This window comes from Egretta garzetta, unplaced genomic scaffold (assembly GCF_000687185.1).
Source record: "Egretta garzetta isolate BGI_Z169 unplaced genomic scaffold, ASM68718v1 scaffold68, whole genome shotgun sequence".
Lineage (NCBI taxonomy): Eukaryota > Metazoa > Chordata > Aves > Pelecaniformes > Ardeidae > Egretta > Egretta garzetta.
In genome coordinates, this window is record NW_009260774.1 from 2,969,239 (window position 1) to 2,991,008 (window position 21,770).

Sequence of the window (21,770 nt, forward strand, 5' to 3'; positions counted from 1 at the left end):
GTATTGTAGCAGTTCTTGAACACTTCCATACTGCTGCCGTGCACCAACCATTTCTGGTGTTCTCCTGTGAAAAGAGGCTTAACAGTGGACAGCAGAAAAGCCGCCTCATTTTTCAAATGCCTTGAATTTAGAAAGAAACAAACAAATGTGACAAGTGATAGTAATTTAAGTTCAAGAAATTTAAATCATGTGTGAAGGGCAAGGAAGATAACCAGAGATCCTGTCCAGCTAGGCATACGCTTGTACTCTGTAACAAGCCTCCTGTACCTATGTTGTTGAGATTATGCTAAATCCTTCATCCTGCACAACTTGCTGAGGCTGTGGCTCCATCAAGGAATCATAGAATGGTTGAGGTTGGAAGGGACCTCTAGAGGTCATCTGGTCTAACACCCGTGCTCAAGCAGGAACAGCTAGACCTGGTTGCTCAGGACCATGTCTGGGCAGCTTCTGAATATCTCCAAGGATGGAGACTCCGCAACCTCCCTGGGCAACCTGTACCAGTGCTCTGTCACCCTCACAGTAAAAAAAAAAATGTTTCCTGATGTTCAGAGGGAACCTCCTGTCTTTCAGTTTGTGCCCATTGCCTCTGGTTCTGTCACTGGGCACCACTGGAGAGAGGCTGGCTTTTGTCTTCTCTACACCCTCCCTTCAGGTATTTATATGGTGCACTGAAAGGAGGGTGTAAATGAGGTGGGGTCCATCTTTTCTCCCAGGTAACAGGTGCTAGAACGAGAGGGAATGGCCTCAAGTTGCACCAGGGCAGGTTTAGGTTGGACATCAGGAAAAATTTCTTCACTGCGAGGGTTGTCAAGCATTGGAAGGGGCTGCCCAGGGAAGTGGTCGAATCCCAATCCCTAGAGGTATTTAAAAGATGGGCAGACGAGGTGCTTAGGGGACATGGTTTAGTGGTGGGATGGCAGGGTTAGGTTAAAGGTTGGACTTGATGATCTTAAAGGTCTTTTCCAACCTAAACGAATCTCTGATTCTATAATTATCGCTGCCTATCCATCTTCCATTCACAGTCTTTAGCTGAGCTATCACCAAAGGGAGGAGCCAGCCTTCGGTGGGTGAGTGCTTCACACTTCCTTTCTTTTGGTTGAGAGGAAGGAGTGAAACAGACTGCCCTTGAGGGGCAAAGTAGATGTGATAAGGGGGCATCTTGACTGGTGGGAGGTAGGCACCACAGGGGAAAGAACACCTACCAACCTCTCATGCTTTGGTCCGTATCACATCCCAGTACTTTTTTTGGAGAACGCAGCAAGCACCATATTGTGGTTTTTGCTTGGTTAGGCCAAGCGGCATAGTTGCAGTAAGCAGCACTGTACAAATTCCCCTAGCCAAAACTACAGTAAAACTACCTGCAGCCCAGCCACATACTGATGGCTTCCCCTGTTAACTGTGAGGCTGTTTACAGCCTCATTATTACAAAAGACTTGCAATTTTTTTTTTAATTTTAATGAACAATTACAAAATACATTATTACAAAATAATTCTTGTGGAAATCCAGTACCACCACCATCCTTTGAATTAATCTGCTTTCTGCCCCGAGGTGAAATTGTGTAATAGAAGTAGCAACACATGTCAGAATATTGGTTTATTCACAGGTCCGGAAGGCCAAGTGATCTTGCAGCTTCCTAATCCTGTGAACAAAACATGAAACCCCAGCAGATCCACCCCAGCTTCTTCAGCTGAACCAGTAAGCCAAGGACAAACAGATTCTCTCTCCAACACAAACAGCGGTATTCTGTGGGGATGTTGATTATTTGAGGACAAAGTTAAATGTAATTTTACAGATTCCCAGGCATCTTGGATTTCTGTAATAGTCTGTAATCCACCAGCCTTTAGTGCTCTGACTGAATCATACGTTAGGGAAAAACTAAGAATCTTAGGTCTTATGTTTCCAGCCATTTTAAACTGAAAGCAGGTGAGACGTGAGAAAGGGAGATGTAAACATTGGGATTTTTTTCAAAATACTGGGTTGTACATACAGCCTCCTGCCCATACCCAGCTCATTGTGCTAAGTTTCACTTGAGATCTATGCAGGGACAGGCAACGCTTGTATTGTTAACATTAAGTATAATGTGGTATCCAAATCCCAAAGCTTAATTTTCACCTGGCTTACAAGATCCACTGATTAATGCTGGCAAAGATTTATAACTCTCTTTTTGTGAAAAAATCAGTTATAGATGCTTGAAGACAGGCTGGACTTCTGCTTTAATTATAGACAGAATCACTAGATGGAGCCAGAGTCACCTCTGCGGGAGAGGATTTTATAACCTGGACTATCCTCGATATGTCAAAATTTCCTGCTTCATAAAGGTCTCAATTCAGTTTCCAAGCACAGAATTTCAACCGTATGCATATATAACTGCCAGTTCGCTGCATTGCTGAATTAATGCTGCAGGTTTTGTGTGGTGATAATTTTTTGGCAAATCGCATGAAGTTGTGATATAATCATGGTTTCATGTTAAGTCTAGCTGACCAAAGGCTTTAGTTTCTCATGGGCATTGTTAGAAAAGAAAAAGAAAGAGAAAACATATTTACTTTCTAGTTTCAAGGTAATACTCAGCTGGAGAAAGGTAGTAATTGGCAGTAAACTGAACTCAGTTGGCCTTGGCTTAGAAAAGAGTTTCAAAGGAAGCAAAGCAGTGGACAAGCCTTCTGTGTTCGGTTTAGAAGCAGGGGAAGGGGCCATTCACCAAAATGATCTAAACTATCGTAATTTGATCTAAGGATCTCTCCATCACCTGGTGCTCCACACACCACACCGTACTGCCAGTGGCACCCGGATGGTACCTTGTGGGCTTCAGGAGTGCCCATGGTGGAGTGGAAGGTCCTTGTAGCCCAGAAGCTGGCAGCTGACAGGAGAGACCAACCTCTGTCCTCTGGTAGGACAGAAGGTAATGGCACCCACAGGAAGGACCCCCCACCCGAAATCACCATCCCAGCCTGACCAGTGGTCACCAACGCCAGCAAGAGGCCATCCTGTACATTTTAAAATGTTCCACTGCCGCTGAGGGCCCTATCACCTTTGTCAATATCCACACACAGTTTCTGGGATAGAGCGTAACAGCAGAAAAGAACAGAAACTACATCTGCTAGACAAGGGACCTTGGCACTGTTAGTGGTGTACCAGGAGGCAGAGTCAGCAGGTGGATCTAGTAAATGTAGGTGAGGTCATGACCATCACACACACATTCTGGAGGCAGATGGAGCCACAGCCAACCACTGACAGAAGAACAGGTAAAGCAATTGGAGCTAAAAGCCAACGGCCGGGCTGCAAGTGTGATGACCACCTTGGATTGGGGTTGTGTCAGGGTGGGTGCTTCACCTCCTACTTTCCTTTACTTGCCCAAGGGAGGTGAGAGCTGGAGATGACTGGTAGTGCCTCATGCATCTTTTCATCAAGGACATGACAGGATCAAAAGCATCTTGCACCCAGCTTGCTGTGCCCACGGAGAAAGAGAAAGTGTCAACGCTCCTCCCACTGACCACTTCTGCTTGGTCTTTTTTAAACAAGTAATTTATCAGAGGAAAAAATGGTGATCTTACTGGGAGAGTTTCAAAGCACAAGAAACTATTGTAAAAGAAAAGGGGAAGCAGAGAATAACTTGTTCAGTTCCCTTTCTGCCCAGGTCTCTGACCGGCGGATTTGTATTTTGTTAAAGCTACAATTTTTATGGTAGAGGCAGGTTTTAGGAAAGCATCGCTTCAGATAAGACCTACAATCACAGAATGCTTTGGCAGTCAACCAGAATGGAGCACACTCAAAGAAAAGGCAGAGTTACACCTGGAGCGTTGCCCCTTGCGAATACGTGCGGCAGACGCCTGTTTCACAGTTTGCCTCTTGGCAGCCAGCTATGATGTCAGAGAGAGGTGTACCTTATGAAGCAGCGTAACTTAGTGAAACTTCAACACTTTCAAGTGCTTCCACACCCAGAGGACAACCTCTGAAGAAGTGCTTGCCAGTATTATCTCCACCTAAGAGGTTTTTCTTCTAAAAACTTAAAAAAAAACACCAAAACAAAGGCACTGAAGAATTATGAAAATCACATTTTTCTTTGCTGTGTTGTTCTTACTGGATCTCTTCACTTGCTGTCACGCTGATCCACAATATCCCTTGCCTGACATTGAAGATGCAAAGTTCATTGAAGACTGTGTGAGAGCTCACAACAAGTTTCGATCCAACGTGAGTCCACCAGCCAGCAATATGTTTCGCATGGTAAGGAAGCGTTTCTGTTCTGCTCAAAAATTAATATAGATTAATGTGCTGCTGATTTAGCCCATCTTGTTATTCATTTGCTTTGTGCTTTTCTTTCCCTTTCTGTCAGTGATTTCTGTACTAGATATGTTGGTTCTTCGTAGGAAATAGAAAAGACAATTTTTACAGTATTGTTCAGTTTTAATGATTTGAAGGGAATTTCTTGTTCAGGGATGGATTGCTACCCTAAACTTTAGCCAGAGTAAAGGGCTGTATTCCAAGAAACAGTGTTCAGTTCTCAGCGTTTCATTTACCTCTTTGTAAGAGAGACAGTCATCTATGTTAGTCCAGGTTTCATACAGGGAAGCTGTTTGGTATTAAAAAGCTCCTGAACAGGCAGTCTGCACAACAGGATTTGTTGAAAATCCATCATCTCCCCTTGTTTCTTCTAGAACATCTGTTGAAGAAAGGGATTTGCCAGGACATCCATTTAGATACCTGGTCTTCATTTGCTGTAGCAGGGTTTGGGGAGTAGGGATCCTAATATCTGGGCTGGAAAGCCGAGCTTCCTATACACAGAGAATCACACAGAATGGCAAGGGTTGGAAGGGACCTCAGGAGATCATCTAGTCCAACCATCCTGCCAAAGCAGGGTCACCTAGAGTATGTTGCACAGGACAGCGTCCAGGCAGGCTTTGAATATCTCCAAAGAAGGAAACTCCACAACCCCCCTGGGCAGCCTGTTCCAGTGCTCTGTCACCCTCAAAGTAAAGAAGTTCTTCCTCATATTCAACTGAAACCTCTTATGCTTCAGTTTGTGCCCATTGCCCCTTGTCCTGTCACTGGGTACCACTGAGAAGAGTCTGGCTCCGTCCTCATGATGTCCACCCTGGAGATATTTGTACGTGTTGATGAGGTCCCCTGTCAGTCTTCTCTTCTTCAGGCTAAATACAAGGGATATCAGAAGAGGCCATGGATAGGTCTCAGCTTGCTCTGTGGAATACGTAAGGAAAAAGGTAAATAGATCACCAAGGGAGGAAACCCCAGCCAGTTCATCTCATTACTCTGAGCCCTCCAGCAGTGCAGCGTAGCTGGAAAGGAAGTTAAATACATAACTGCATGCACAATATAAAACATTTCTATAAAGGGAAATTTGTAATAAAGGGGTAAAATTCAGACTATTTTAATGTATTGCCATTTAAAAAAACTGTTTATTTTAAAATGCTAGCTCACAAGAGCAAACAGCTGCTCAGACCCTAGATTCAGCAAGCCTGGAATAAGAGCAGGACAAATATATAGAAACATCTTGAATCAAAGGTGCTGCGATGTATTTAAAAGCTCTTGATGGATTTTTGTTGCATGACTTTTTTCAGCCTTGAGCTCATGCAAGTTTTTATTGTCCCTAGCATTTCGTAGCAGGAGCTGCACAGCCTAACCACAAGTCATGTGAAATTATCTCCTTGCATTTGATTTGGATCTGTTAATTCCTAGCTTCATTTGATAGTCTCTGGTCTCTGTATTGGAAGGAGCAAGTAATTACTGCTTATGCATCTGCTTCACAGAAGATGTCCAGCTGTCCCTGACCAAAGCTGCAGAGCATTCTCTGTTGCTTTATGAAAGCCCTCCATATGTGAGGATGATCATCCTCCTCCAAGTTCTCTCAGCCCTTTACAGTTCAAGTGTCCCCTTCCTAAGGTGAGGGGCTGCACACAGCATTTAACAGGACTTCTACAGTGGTGTAATTATATATATGGTTTTATTCTCCATTTCTTTTCAAGGAATTTCTAACACTTTTTTTTTTGCTTTCTAGACTACTACTAAACATTGATTTACAAGTGGTAATAGCCATCTCCAAACCTGTCATTATTAACACAAAGTCAAAACTGTTTTTTTTTTTCCCCTCACATTCCTTAACTTACATTCCTCTGTACTGAATTTTACCTGCCATTTTAGTGCCTGGTCATTCAGTGGCATAAAATCCTTCTGCAAGTCTTGCAGGTTGATTTCTCAAATTATCACTTGTGTCACTCAGGATGGGAATGGTTCCTCCTCAGCCCAGCAGAGATGAGTGAGCCTTTTTTTTGCTTTACCCACACGCTGAGGAGGGAGAAGAGCAACGAGGCAGAAGGGGCCGGAGAAGGGAGCAGTTGTGACTCTTCTTCTCTCCATCCTGGCCAGCAAAACAGAATTCCTATCTGGTGTAGTGAGAACTGCAAAGTGCAAATCCCTGGACAGCCAACAGCTCCTAGGCACAAAGTCCCTCAAGCCCCTCTAAGGCTGGGGGGTTCACCCACTTACCTCCTCTCAGGCCTAGCAGCTTAAAGGCTGCAATCCAGCTCTAAATATTTTAACAAGTCAGATACTACAGGACAGTGGGTAGATACTATGTGTCCTGCAATATCTAAGGGAGAAAGAAGAAGAAAAAAATTGCTGTGGGAGTAGAAATGTCAAGTCAGAGAAAGAAACAGAACACAGGGATGGGAAGCAGGAAAGGAGAAAAGAATCCTTACAAGTTTCTGTTTAAAAGTGTTTTAAATCAGCTAAGTCACTGCAGTGTGGGTTATATTTTCTTCCTTTTCTACAGTCCTGGGATGCTGCTTTAGCTAAGACTGCCAAAGCATGGGCAAAGAAGTGCAAGTTTAGGCACAACAACTACCTTAAAGTGCCAGGGAAGGTGCACCCCACCTTTACTCCGCTTGGAGAAAACATCTGGACTGGCACAGCCACCATCTTCTCCGTGGACGCAGCCCTCAGTGCCTGGTTTAATGAAGTCAGCAGCTATGATTTCAGCACTAATAGCTGTACTGACATGTGTGGTCACTACACACAGGTGAGTCTTGCATGCCCAATGGTTTATAACGTGGTGGTTTTTACAGAAAATCCAAGTACAGGCTTGGAACAGACCGCTTTGGAACAGGAATTACAGCAGGGGTCGTCACCCCCTGCTTTATTGCTGCATGAGATTGGAAAGAAATATTCTGAGCCCCAGGGATGTCCGAGTCCTATTTTCAGTAACAGTGGAAAGGGATTATCTCCCTGACGATTTCATGTGTCCAGGGGAGCCAGGTAATAATTGCAGAAACATCTATCAATCAGTCGTTTGCCTAAGCTGCCCTTTGGGTTGTTGATCTTGCTCCCGCATTGGCTGTTTTAAACCTCCACAAGATCCTTCCCTTCTCCTTCCTCGCTTAATGCTGTTGCTTTTTCAGTCTTTGAACGGGTGCATTACATATTTCCCTTTGCCCTTCAGGTCGTTTGGGCAGAGAGTTACAAAGTTGGCTGCGCAGTTCACTTCTGCAATACAGTTGAAAATTTTCCAGGGCTCTTCAGAGCAGCACACTTTGTTTGCGACTATGGGCCAGCGTAAGTTAATTATGGCATTTGGGGTTTAGGTTTTTTATTTTTTAAATATCCTATAACTGACCTGGCTGTCAGATGCCAACAATGATGGGAGCAGTTGTATCCACCTGTCACTGGTCCAGGGGAATCTTCCCCCAGCCATTTGGAGCAGAAGCTGCTGGACGCAGAGCTGCACAAAACCCCTTCCTAAAAAAGCAAGCAAGATCCTAGCTGAGAGCACTTGCCATAACCAAGAGTGGTGGAATAAGATCTGTTTTAACTTCTGTCGTGGTTTCAGCTGGGATAGAGTTATTTTCTTCCTAGCAGCTGGCATAGTGCTGTGTTTTGGACTCAGGATGAGAATGATAACACCCTGATGGTTTAGCTGTTGCTAAGCAGGTCTTACACCAGTCAAGGACTTTTCAGCTTCTCCTGCTCTGCCAGGTGCACAAGGAGCTGGGAGGGGGCACAGCCAGGACAGCTGACCCCAACTGGCCAAAGGGATATTCCAGACCATAGGACGTCATGCTCAGTATAGGAACTGGGGGGGAAGTTGGCTGGAGGGCAGCAGTTGCTGCTCGGGGATGGGCTGGGCATCAGCCGGCAGGTGGTGAGCAACTGCACTGTGCATCACTTGCTTTGTAAATTCTATTATTATTATTATTATCATCATCATCATCATCATCATTGTCTTCATCTGCTGTTTTATTAAACTGTCTTTATCTCAACCCATGGGTTTTGTTTTTTTTTTTCTGATTCTTTCCCCCATCCCACTGGGGGGGATGGGGCGAGTGAGCGAGCAGCTGCGTGGTGCTTAGTTGCCAGCTCAGGTTAAACCACAACAACTTCAGTTTCTGAAGGAGAAGTGGGGAAGATGCAAGATTTCCGCTTCAGAAAGATTACATCTTTCTACAGCCCCACCCAAACTCCAAACACGACATTTTAATTGAAGAACTAAAAGAAAGACAGTTCTCTAGTTTATCTCGTACCTTGCAATTTCTGGACTTGCCTTTTACAGATTTGTTTTTAAAATACAGGTGTGTAATGAGGGACTAGAGGCAAATTCTTGCATGCTTACACTGAGTACAGTATTGCCTGAGAAGTCTCATTAATTTCAAATGGTCAGAGACACCAGGTAGCTGCTCCCCATGCCAGTGAGAGCTTTAATCTGATCTAAAAGGAGTTTCAAACAATTGTGATGATCAGTTTTTGGATAAAGGGATTCCCCCCTCCCCCCAATAGCTTTTAATGATAAATTATTGTAACAATCCGATGAAACCATGTATTTAAATTGCTTTTCAAACCACTGAGCTAACGAAATACCCTTCTTCTGCTTTGCAGGGGGAATTACCCAAGAAAACCATATAAAGCAGGACAACCATGCAGTGGATGCAGCAATGAGAAGTGTGTAGACAAGCTGTGTGGTAAGACCAAAGTGGTCAGCTAAGAAAATAGCATAGAAATAAAAGTGGTATAATTATCAGTGGAAATGTATCAGTGAGTCAATTTGCACTAAGTATGTAGTGGGTCTGTAGTGCACCACATAACAACAGGACCAAACCCTGGTAAGAATAGTATAAGACAGAATTAACTGAAATACTTTGCTGTTGAAGGCTCTCAGAGTGAGATTTTCTGATGAAGAGAAGTACCAGACTACTTTCCACCTTTTTTTTGATCAGGAACTCAAATCTAAAACTTTAGCCCCAGCAAATATTACTCATCTGATTCTTCTTTCCTAGCAGAAATGGTATATTTAACTTCTGCTTTCTTGCTTGTTTAGTATGTTCTATCACATTTTCCAGAAAACTGTAGTCCTGAACCGATAATAAGATTATACCAAACAGCACACTTATTTCCAACTTCTGCACTTTTCTGAAAAATAGCTGCGAGAGCTTGTTTTTCCACAGCAGTTTGCAGCTATGGACCTTTATGTCATTACACCTCGTCCCAAATTAGCCAGAAAAAGTGTTTTAAATAAACAGAGATTAAAGGACATGCAACAATGTCTTAAATCAAATCCGAATTTTATACAGAGGTTTAATGGAGATGGTCTCTACTAGCCAGGCTCTAGATAGCTTCAGCTGCAGAAACAGTTGAGCATTTAGTATTCTTACTTCCTTCTATGATAATCTGTCTGACTCATCTTCAGATCTCAGACTGGTGCATCACAGGAAACCTAGAAACACCTCAAAGACTAGGGGGAGGGGGAGGAGGAAGAGAGCTTTTAAGAATTAAATGCTAGAGCCTACAACCCATGTTACCACATTCTCCTACAGGGCAAATCAGCAATTCCAATAAGATGCACGTAGGCAATGCTGAAAATGCTTCAAAGCTCTTAGTAGTACTTCTGTGATTAATTTAGTTATATTTGGCTGTCTGTAACTACTTAAATTTGGTTTGTGTATCAGTTTTAAATGAATTCCATGTTTGGTTTTCATGTTACTCCCTCCTCCCCATGACATAAATTCTTCCTTATACAGCTGCTTCTTTTCTGCTTCTCTTTCAATTTAATAAAAAATATGAGCCCCATGCCAGCTGGGGACCTGCTCTTGCTGGCCTGCTTCCCCCTTGCAGGATGTTTTAGGCACCGGCTGGTATGGTCAGTGCAATCAGCCAGGTGGCAGCAATGGCTTACTGGCCACGGCTTGCTTAATGGCCATATTAAGAACCACCACTAAATGATACTCACATTTATTTCCTTTTCTGATCTCTCTGCAGAAAATCTGGAACGTGAGAAGCTGATAAGTGCGTATCAAATTGTTCTTAATTGCCTTCCTATAAGTATGGCTACATTCAATGGGTCTTAACAGCTGTTTCTTCATTGTTTTTTAGATTATGACTACTGGTATCCAGACTGGGATACACAACCCCAGCCACCACGGCCACGGCCGCGGCCACGGCCCCCCAGGCCTCCCACTCCACCATACATCCCACCTGCTGAGCATCCACACATCCCACCTGCTGAGCATCCGCACATCCCACCTTCTGCGTCTGCACGAGCCTCTTGTGACCAGTACTGCCTTAGTGTTTCAATTTTAAGGCCACTGTTTCTGGTACTGAGTGCTGGTGCTGCTCTTCTGGCACAACAGTGGTTTCCACACAGATTCTTTTACGAGTAATGATCAATTAAGTATACTGATAGCGATCCTACCGCTGTATTACTCTCAGAGAATTGCACACATTTGCAAGAACACTTGGTCATCTCTCCATTATCCTGGTGATGTTTATCCAGCATAGAGAAGGCTGCTTCTTCACTTGAGGCAAGATGTAAGTGGCTGTGCACAGAGTTGCTGTAATGTGTTGGCAGCAGCTGCAACGCACTTCTGCGTCTGCACGAGCCTCTTAGCTCTGGCTCAGGAGTAGATTGCTGGTGGGACCCCATAGACTGTATATTACTATACATGCTAACAAGCCTCCTGGAAGCCTGGAGCGTCACAAAGACATGTCTGAAGCGGCATAGCGGATCAAAAAGAAGCAATAACTCATCTGCATTAACCTTCAATTACCCCAGACATCGCTTTCCCTGGATAATGGAGATTTAACAGTATGTTATTATTTTTAAGAACAGAAAGAGTAAAAGCTTGTCCTTGACTCTATTTAGCCTATGCGTTATCAGTCTCCATTGAAGTTACTCTATTGTCGGTTGTATTATTCTGTTCTTCTCAGTTAAGCTTTGTCCTCCATAGCTAGAAGAATACCAGGGAAAGTTGGTAGAGCAAGGATTAAGATGGAGTATCAATGGGGAGAGCTTAATTTTAGGATGTGAGATGACAAAATCTGAAATGCAGAGTAGATGACAGCGAACCTGAGCTTGCAGGCAGGGGAAGGTGGGGAAAGCAGGGAGGGAGCACAGGAGAGGGAAGATGAAGTGGGCCCATGGCAGATTCTGGTTTGGAAGTGAAAGATCTCAGCCTCATTAAAAAAGCCCAAACTGGATGGATTCAGTGTGGTTTTAGGAACATTTAGTCCTCGACCCCTATTGTTCCTATATACATTTGTTAGTAACGAAAACAAACCCATCTTTCAAGCTAAGAGATACTGGCTGATATTAGCAATGCAAAACTGTGCTATCAATATTTAAAGCTGCTTCTCCTCCTTTATCTTAGTCAGGACTAATGTTTTGAGAACACAGCGACTTGAATTCTGAGCCACACTGCAGCTCTGAAGGAGCATGGAATGGCACCCCACAGAATAAAAATGAGCCCCAAATGTTTGGGCTCTTGTCATATGCTGCCGCATGTCACCATGTAAGAAGATACATATTTAATCTCACAATTGTCAGTTCTTGTCTTCTGCCATCTTCAATATCTAGCAACAGCAAGTAGGCTGGGGTTGGAAGTGGGACACAGCTGGGACAGCTGACCCAAATTGACCAATGCAATTTTCTATACGATATAACATTGTGTTCAGTTAAAAATAACTGGGGCCGAAGAAGAAGAAAGGTGGGGAGCTGTCTTTCAGGGTGGCCGTCTTTCAGGGTGGCCATTGCTCGGAAACTGCCTGGGCATCAGTCTGCCACTGGGGGTGGTGAGCGATTGCCTTTGCATCACTTGGGGGGGTTGTTTGTTTCTTTCCTCCTCCCACCCACCCACCATCCCCCTTTACACACATATTAAGCTGTCTTTTTCCTGACACATGAGTCTTCTCACTGTTTTTCTTCCTGTTTTCTCCCCCCATCCTGCTGGGGAAGGAGAAGTGAGGGAGCGGCTGTGTGGGTGCTTGGCTGCTGGCAGGGGTCAGCCCACCACATTATTCTGCTCTAAAAAGTGGTCCACAGGGGAGTTGTGAACACAGTGTTTCTCATCCAGGATTTCCTCAGAGTGCCTTTTCACCTGTGAGCAGCTTCCCTGTGAATAGCTAGAGACGTGTGACCCACAGGACCTAATGTGTGCCGGTGGGGCTGCTGTTGCAAGCTCACAGTGTGAGCCTGGACCACCAACCTTAACATGGCCTTGCCACCAGCCCCAAGACCTACAAGACTACACGCGCAGAAGTGATAACTGGGACCTACACCCAGCTGCTCAAATATACAGAAGAACTTATTTACTTTGAGGGTGACAGAGCACTGGAACAGGCTGCCCAGGGGGGTTGTGGAGTCTCCTTCTCTGGAGATATTCAAAGCTCTCCTGGATGACGTCCTGTGTAACATGCTCTGGGTGACCCTGCTTTAGCAGGGGAGTTGGACTAGATGATCTCCCAAGGTCCCTTCCAACCCTTGCCATCCTGTGATTCTGTGAAAGGATGCAGATTCCTAAAGCAAAATCTGGAGTGGGAAGAAACCCAACCTTGTTCCCACAGAGATGTCCAGATTGGGACTGTGGGAAAGGGCCTGAGTTTGATGGACAGGTGATAGTTAAGGGCAGTGTGAGAAAGAGGGTGGTGATGGTGGTGGGTCTGAGCAGGGAGTGTTGGGCATCTGAGGCAATGTGCGTGGGACATCAGCTCCCAGCTCCTGTCTGTGAAACCCAGTGTGGGTGCTGGGCACCCAGCTCGAGACAGCACGCAGCTCTGCTAGGGGTTTGGGTTGCAGGTAATGGATTACAAATTGCTGAGGCTTGGCAGGAGAATTTGATAGCAACACATAGCACAAGCATGTGATTGCAGGAGAAACCCATCAATAACTGCAGCACATTTAAATCACAGTTCTCAGCCAAACTTACCCCTCTGATAACTCAATGTACAGCCAAAGTGACTGTTCATACTGTAGTGAAAGTCATAGTTCAAATCAATTATTTCCCACAGCATTTTGGCTCAGAGTAACAGCTTTAACAGCAATGCTATTTTCATGAAAAGCAGAAAATTGATCCAAAACTTTACTGCAATTCATAATGATCGCTATGAATGGGATGGTGGGGGCCAAAGAAACAGAAACAAAGGTGGCCAAAGGGCAGGAGAGAAGCAGCTTGCCCACCACAGTTAAAGAAAGAAGAAAAAAAGAGAGAGACAAAGCTGCCACAGCTCTGATGTGAACTTGTAGCTTAATTTCCTTATTCTCATAGCAACGCTCCTGAGATATGACTCATTTCCTGTGACCAACACCATATTCAATTACCATGGCTAAGATAAGTCCAGCCCACAAGCCTTGCAAGCAAAATGCTGCTGGTGGAGCTGAAACCACCTCATACAGCCGAAACCCTCTGCTCTTAAAGCTGGAAGACCAGGGCTGGGAATCATGACAAGCAGATTTTCTGCCTGTGTGCTGGCTTTACTGCACTTCTGTCGTTCCTCTGACTCCTATGAACCACCAACGTTGCCTGATGTTGGAGATCCAAAGTTTATTGAGGAATGTGTGCAAACCCATAACAGATTCCGGTCTGGAGTGAATCCACCAGCCAGCAACATGCTCTATATGGTAAGGGGATCTCCATGCCTTACGTGTAAGTGCATAGCATTGTGATGGTGTTTATGATTCTCAAAGATTGTTTTTGTGCTCAAATGCAAAAAAAAAAAAAAAAAGAAAAAAGAAAAAACCCCACCAACCTCCTGGTGTCATAAAAGCTACTTTTTTTTTTAAAACAGAGAAAAAGGCTCTGATTATCAGATGGCTTTATATGATCGGGTACGTGTATGGTTTTGCCTGGCTTAATTTCCTCATTTGAAACTCAAGATTTCAACCCTCAGCCTAACGCTGTCTTTTTGTGCTGTGAAAAGCCTCCTCGTTCCAAGGCACCTCTGCTCAACAGCCCAGGGTGTAATTTATGTGCAGGCCTAAGCACAACCTTTCAGACTTGAGCCATCAAGGGCAGAGACCGTTGCCAAACAACGTTGGAGAGCTTTCTCTAAGCTTTCTTTGCAAGGCTCTCACGGGCTGAGCCAACAGAGCAGCTGTTCCTAGGTGCTGGGGCTGCAGGGAAAGCCAAAAAGCAACAAGTACAGCAGGAGCGAGTGCTGGAGGCATCAGGTCCCATGTTGCTGTGCCCCCCTGCCCTCTCCCTGGCCACGTTGTCGGGCAGTGTCTGCAGCCGCCATGCAAAAGACAGCCTGGCGTGATTCAAAATATGCCCGAAAGTGGCCACCGCTCACTTCAGATGGCTCATGACACTTGTCTCCCTGCTGGGCGGCACATGGAAAACCCAGCGAGGAGGAAGCTGTAAATGTGTGCACAAAGCTGGGCTTATGGCTGGGAAGCCCGTCTCTGATTTGTGAGATGTTCAATTCCAGTAGCTTGGGAGCTGCCTCTTGCAGCATCCATCACCTTTTGTGCTTTGACTGGGTAATACTTTAGATACCGTGTTTCTCCTTGGGATAATCTCCACAGATCTCTCAGGTGGACCACAGCGATTGTCCTCATTCTGATCTCTTTTGCTCCTCTTTCTTACTATCTGACATGATCACCACCAGAAGAGGACATAACCATGTCTGTAATTAGCAACACCCCAACAGAAGTTCTAAAACCAAAAGCAAATCATTTGCTGTTTGTGGTTGTCAAACACTAAAACACAAGTGCCCATTAGGGAGCGGTAAGTGAGCAGTGAGCAAGCTCGAGTTGCAAGCCTGAGAAGAAATAATTTAGTTTCTCTTCTAGCTGTGTCTTTTACTTCAGCTTTCTTCAGCCGCATGTCCTGAACTTCCAGTATATATTGCTGCAGGATCTGTTTTCCAGGTTGCTTTACTGGCACCACACTAACAAAATCTTGCTATGATGTACTAAAAGATGTATTATTCCTCTTTTTAAATTGTGCCTAATTTTTCCTTTTGAAAAATTGAAGAACTGAAATCTGGAAAAAACAGCTTAAGAAACAAACAAACAAACAAAGATTATTACAAATAAAACAAGAACCAAATCATGGCAAGTTTATTTTAAAACACTGCAAAAACCCTAGTCTTAAGTATGACCTGTCTCAGGAATAATTTAATGTGGAGAAAGCAGTACAATATACGCTAAAATCTGCTAGGAAAGTAAAAGCATTGTTGTTGAAAACAGGATATTTCTTTATTTTTGAATGCCTTTAGCACTTTAAAATGAGGAAAGGAAGATGACCTCTCTATTTCACAGGGAACTTATGTTTGCTGTAGATAACTGTCCACCTAGATCTGTAAAAGTGCAGACTACGAACTCAGGGCATTTCCACCTTTTGGAAAAATAGTTTCTAAAAGAAAAGACAAGATAGAAACTCCTTTAACTGCAAGTAACAAAGTCCAACCATCTATGTTTGTAATACATTTATGATAAAATGAGAATGCCAGTGTAACTTTTTTTTACCCGACAAATGTGACCCCTTTCCCATTCACCCAAAGCATTGCTTAGGTCTGTGCCAAGGCCCTTCAAAACCAGCAGAAAGAGTCTCACCAGCTTCCTCAGGGCTTCACAAGAGTCTCCTCTGACTTTCTGCTGCCTTGCATCACTTTTCACTTACCAGGTGTTCAGTTTTCCCTTCCCTAAATCAGCAAGCAACTCATCTGAGTTATAAAACCAAAACTGATAAATAGTTCATGGGGAAAAAAAAATTGTAATTACTGTTTCCTCTAACAGCAATGATCTCTATATGCAAACTTGCCTGTCCTGTGCATTTTTCCCCACGCAGTTTAGTCCGATCTTTCTGCATAAATGCAGTTTCATAAGCAAATAAGGAGTATAACTATATTTAAACTAAAGATCATCCCGAAATATCAGTTTCTGCACATTGCTTTTTCAGCTGTCAGCCAGTTTAAGCATTCACACAAAAAAAGGAAAGCACATTTAAACTTATTAATTTACATTTAAACTTACTGTTACGTATACCTTTGTGGAACTTTAAACTTATTAATACTATTGTAGGACAAAAGAGAAGAGAGATGTGTGGATTCCTAAAATGCAGAATGTGAAAAACAAGACTGTGAAGGACCAAGGTGCATCCACCATTGTCATAGATCTTTCACCATGGTCTTCTCCTTGAGACCCCAGAGCATTGCCAAGATGTAAACTGCAGGCTCTGTCTTAACCTGCAGTAATGCTAGGACTGGAAGAGAAATGCTGTACAATGCCAGATTTTGTTCATTGTTCTTAAAAGTTATCATCTAAAGAAATGTCAGCTTCTTACTTGAAATAAGATCCCCTGCCCCAAATTTACCTTTAACGTTCAATACACTGAGTTCCTAGGCAAATTATTTATGTGTTAGTTTTGTGGGATTATACCCCTCTCCCCATGGGAAGAAACAGGAAACAGAAGACATAGCTTACAAAGTATTTTCAAATCTTGTTAGATGTATTTTGGTATGATCTTGCGATTTGTGTTTCCTGACAGGTAGCATAAACAATACACAAATTGTTTCAGGCTTATCTATGGTATAAAAATGATATATTATATGAAACATAGCCATAAAATCTACCAACCTCCAAGTCCTTTTCCTCAGTCACCGTTACTAATCCATTCAAAACAACTTTTCTAGTGATTCTGTTGTTTGCAGAAGCAACCGAGGTATTTTAATCCATATAGAAAAGGACAAATAAAAAAAGTTCATGTTTTCAAAAAGTGCAATCCAAAATAGTTCAGCACAAAGTGTAACCAGAAGTACAGGCATACACTCCAGGAGGTATAATGTTGTATTTGCTCAATCAAGTTGTGTGCACAAGAAAACCAAGCAAAACCAGACACAACCTCCAGTGCAAACAAAAGACATTTATATAGCTCAGTTGCTTAAATAACCACTTTCTATAGGATTGAATAGCAGGTGAATGAGTGATTCCACAAATATTAATTCAGCCCTAACATTTGAAGCCACCAAACACAAAGATGCAAACCAAGGGGTTGAGTTTAAACTGTCCCAAAAATCACAGCATGCTCATGAACTGACCTGCCAGCAGTGGCCTTAATGCATGAGGCTGCACTCTGGTCTGAAGGGTACAGTAAGTTCGCACCCCGAACACTGTATTTGACTGACGTACAGCTCTTGATGTCCAACAAATGAGTCAGCCAAGATCATTCACCACCCCAAAAACTTCCTCAAGTTTAATGATTGACTAAGTGCAAGGCAGAAATTAACTACAAGCCAGTTTACAATGTAGCTCTGTCTCAGCAGGAGCAAAAACTAAATTAACATGAAGCATATACGCTACTGAGACCCAGCTTTTCCAGAGAGTCGCTCTGAATTACTGCATTGCTAAGATACCAAAATGATTTTTAGTTGTCTTTATTTTGCAGAGTTGGGATCCAGATTTGGCAAAGACTGCAAAAGGTTGGGCGAAGAAATGCCTGTTTAAACATAATACATACCTCAAAGATCCAGGGAAGGCCCACCCCAAATTTACCACCGTTGGAGAAAACCTCTGGACTGGCACACATTCTGGTTTTACTGTGCAAAGAGCCATCACCTCTTGGTACAACGAGGTCAACGCCTACGATTATGCCACCAATAAGTGCAGAAAAGTATGCGGTCACTATACGCAGGTAGGCATTGCATTTCTCCATCTAAACCATGAACCAGCATTGCCATTTTGACACAGAAACTCTAGATCTCTGTTGGAGATGCAATGAATCGTTTTCCACGTGTTGTAGTCTTATTTTCTGTCTGTGTGCACGAGATATTCTTATGTCCCCATTTTAGGGAGGAAAAGAGTCACCGCATTTTTTTTTTTTTTAAATATGCCAGTTGTATTTTGTTTCCAGAAGGAAAGCAGGACAGCCGTCAAGCAGTCAGATTTAGCCAAGCAGTGGCCAAAAACCAGGCAACAGCAGTGGCTGTGGGCTGCAGCTCATGGTGGGACGATGCCCCAGCTCTGGCAGGCACGGCCTCTGCTTGGCACCACCAGCCATGCCAAGGGCTGGGGAAATACCGGCACGCAAAGAGATGTCTGCAGCTCTGCAAGCATCACGTGCGCATTTTTCCCAACCATGATTCCCAGCGAACTCACCACAGCTATGGGAGAGCAGGACGGCTTGCAACAGCAGATCTAGGGATTAGATTTTGACCTGAATTTATTCAATATTTTCTGTGGAGATACGCATATGCATTTAGGATTTGAAGGGATAAACTGAAGCTGCTGGGGTGTCTGAATGACACGCACAGGTTCTTGCTTGCAGAGAAGATATTTGGATGCAAGACCCATGAGAGGTGACAGCGTGTTGCTTTTTGACCTTGCTCACAAGGGCACGGCAAGAGCCAGCATCTGGAAGCTGTGGTGAAATGCACCTTACGTGGCACTGAGGCACAGAGCTCTTTACCATGTTGTTTGTAAAGCAGCAGCCCAGATGGTTGCATGGGGGAGAATGAGAAAATAAGATTATTCTCACTTGGAGTCAGCAGTGATAGTGACAGTACCTAGAAGCTGCATGTCTGCCCAGCTTTGGGAGGCATCCTTGGGTCTGCACCTTTGGGGAACCGCTCATTCCTCCTTCCCAGCTGCAGATAAGAGGAGTTTCCTCTGGGTACAGTTACTGCAGCTACCACAGCCACATCCCCAGCATGTGCCTCAGCTGGTGGCCACCTGGGACGGGGAGGGTTCTGCGATTCAGTCCTTCACCATCCTCGGGGATGCAGCTGTCTATGGCTGACGTTGGGAAAAGCCCCTGCTCTGCCGCTGGGCTGAGAGCACCCTCAGGAGCCCAAGCAGCGTGTCCTCTTCCCAGAGCTGGCACCAAACACCCACAAACAGAAAGGACAGAAACCTCCCCTTCAGGTTGGCAGAGGGGCGAGTGTGTTTCTTCAACTCCCATGCTGCCGGGATCTCTCCACCTCTCTCGCATAGTCAGGCATCACGGCTGTTGTACAGCCCTCAGGTACCACTGCGCCCTCGCCTCACCCCGGCTTCCGTCACGGGGCTTGTTTTTCCAGGACTGAAGCTTTTGGCTGCACTGTAATCTTTGAGCTGGATATAGGATGCTGTGTTGAACTGAACAGCTTGTAGCAGGCAGAGAACTGTTAGATGGTGTAATGCCCTTGCTTCAAGATTATCTTAGCCATGGCCATGATGCTAAAAGGCAGGACCACACCCTGGATGCGCTCCTTCGCCCTCTTGTGCTCCTCTTGTAACACCAGTGCCTCCTGGCAATTTGCCTACAGGTCCCCTCTGGATTTAGTACAGGGGCAATCACCCTCATAGGAGCTGTAGCAAAGCTAACAGATCGCCATGAAGCAAAGGAGACGAACTTCTCCTTTGCAAGAGAGGAAAACTACCTCTTACAGGCAGTTATTCTTTCTTTCAGTCATGTTAATAAACACCTGGTGAATTGTGCAAAAAAAGTCAGGCGTTTTTCAGAATACACCATAATTTCAAGATCCATCACCGCTGCTTTCCCCCATGAAGCCTGCCCAAAGAGTGCTCCTCAGCCAATTTGCTGTCATGAAACAGAGGAGGGCAGGTTCTTCTCCCTAACACTTCAGATGCTGAAGCAAAGCCTTTGTCACCGCTGTACCCATCTGTCTTTGCAGATTGTTTGGGCTACGAGCTACAAGGTTGGCTGTGCTGTCCATTTCTGTCCCAGCGTGGCGTACACCTCCATAACCAACGCAGCACACTTCATCTGCAACTACGGGCCAGCGTAAGGTTTTTCATGACTACTATTTCACAGGGTTTGGGGTCCTGCCCCTTCCCTCCCACTATGTGCAACTTCATTAGATCAGTCCATCCATTCATGTGTTTTGTGGGAGGAAATGGTCCCCAAAATAGAGAAGGAGGTACACCTCTGTCCAAACAGGTTTTTTTGGCTAGATGAGGGCTATGTATTCTAGCCAAAAAGCGGTGGCATTGGTAGAAAGGGTAAAATTTAAGATACTGAAATGAAAATACTAAAGCGATCATTTGGAAACTAATGCCTTGCTCCCGAGTGCCAAGGCAGGCCCAGATGGTCACCAGGGTGCAAGCCCAGTCTAAAAATATTTACATGTGCCTGCAGAATTAAGTCTTTAGGTCAACGGTTTGGATAAATATTAAAGTGAGCAATGCTTGCAGCTGCAGTCTTAGTCTCATGCTAAAGCATGAGAGTTTGGAGCTGAGGGCTGCTCATGACACTGGGGCTCCTCATGGCAAGAGTTTATCTGGAGGTCCTTCATATGCTTTGTCACTAGGATACTTGTTGCATCTAGGATGGATGGGTTTTTACCCTTTTCCAGCTACTTAATGCCACTACATTCTACATACAGCTTTAAAAGCTTCACATGCCATGCCAGCCCATGAACCCGAGCGAGTTTGGCATTCCTTTTGTCCATGCTTCATCCTTGAAGAATGTGTACCCTTGACCAGATACCTTGAAACGACACCGTTGCTGCTGTGCCAAAGCAACAAAACCACTCTCCCCAGAAGCCCCACACTGAAACGGGCAGAAGGACCATTTCCTCTGCCGGATCTCAAGCCAAAAGCCACTGATCACCCAGGGCAGCCTCTCCTTTCCCTTCTCAGCACTTGTCATGCACCCGACCATGCTGGATGGTGCAGAAACCCTGTGCACAGGCAAGCAGCCTCCAGCGCTTCTGGGAGGTGCTCTCTGTCCCTCAAGCCTCATGCCCATATCTCCCAAAAACATGAGCCAAGCCTTCCTCTTGCTGCCCCTTAGCCAACACCTGTGTCATACAGAGGGCCAAAATGATGCTGCATTGCTTGCCCTTGTGTTGGCAGGGACCCCATGGGGAACAGGAGGGGTGCCCTCAACAGCACCCAGCAGAGCAGGCAGGGTGCTCTCTGGGGAGGCAAGGGGGTCTAGGGAGGGCTTTAAAGCTGGATGCTTCCCTGCTGGGTGAGGACACTGCAAACGGGCCGCTGAGTAGTAAGAAATGGGGTAATGCCACAGCCGGCTGTTGCTTTTGACTAGCAACAACTAAGTTCTTTATTTATCTAATCTTTAATTGTTTTCAACTCTGCCAAGGGCCAAAGCAAGACGCATGCACAATTTCAATTCCTAAGGTGAATATACCCCAAAGGATTTTCTCCTGCTTACACCAAGCAATGAAAGCCTCACCTTGCTGCAAGTAATGAGATTTTTACCACAAAGTTTAGCGCCGCTGAGATTGCACGCATCTAAAATCCCTCTCAGTGTGGTTATGGGCAGTTTGAGGCATGCTGTAAATCACGCTTTGGCCATGCTCTGAAGCAGAAGCACCAAGCTGTGTTTGGTGCAGCATCAGAGGTGGGCAGGTATTAGCGACCGAAGAGCCAAAAGCCCGGGCGGTTTGAGAGCAGCGTTACTTTCCTTTGCAGTGGGAATTACCCATGGCGCCCGTACAAGACGGGAGCGGCGTGCAGTGACTGCAACGGCGAGCAGTGTGCCAACCATCTGTGTCGTAAGTGGAAGACAACCTGCCCTCCTCCCCAAGCACA

At 44.8% G+C, this 21,770-nt stretch overlaps 2 protein-coding genes across 2 annotated transcripts in view; both read left to right on the plus strand.

Moving 5' to 3' along the window:
* The first annotated feature begins 3,607 nt into the window (after positions 1-3,607).
* On the plus strand, positions 3,608-11,301 carry LOC104132961 (glioma pathogenesis-related protein 1). Its single transcript, XM_009646317.2, has 6 exons — positions 3,608-4,222; positions 6,786-7,031; positions 7,452-7,564; positions 8,882-8,964; positions 10,259-10,285; positions 10,373-11,301. The coding sequence occupies exons 1-6, from the start codon at positions 4,043-4,045 to the stop codon at positions 10,657-10,659; spliced, it is 936 nt and encodes a 311-aa protein (XP_009644612.1). The 5' UTR covers positions 3,608-4,042; the 3' UTR covers positions 10,660-11,301.
* Positions 11,302-13,601: 2,300 nt separating this feature from the next.
* Positions 13,602-21,770, plus strand: part of LOC104132962 (glioma pathogenesis-related protein 1) — a 10,858-nt gene continuing 2,689 nt past the window's right edge. Inside the window, exons 1-4 of the mRNA XM_009646318.2 lie at positions 13,602-13,892; positions 17,662-17,907; positions 19,889-19,998; positions 21,651-21,733. Coding sequence (XP_009644613.1) covers positions 13,713-13,892; positions 17,662-17,907; positions 19,889-19,998; positions 21,651-21,733 — 619 coding nt within the window. The 5' untranslated portion in view covers positions 13,602-13,712. The remainder of the gene's footprint in view (positions 13,893-17,661; positions 17,908-19,888; positions 19,999-21,650; positions 21,734-21,770) is intronic.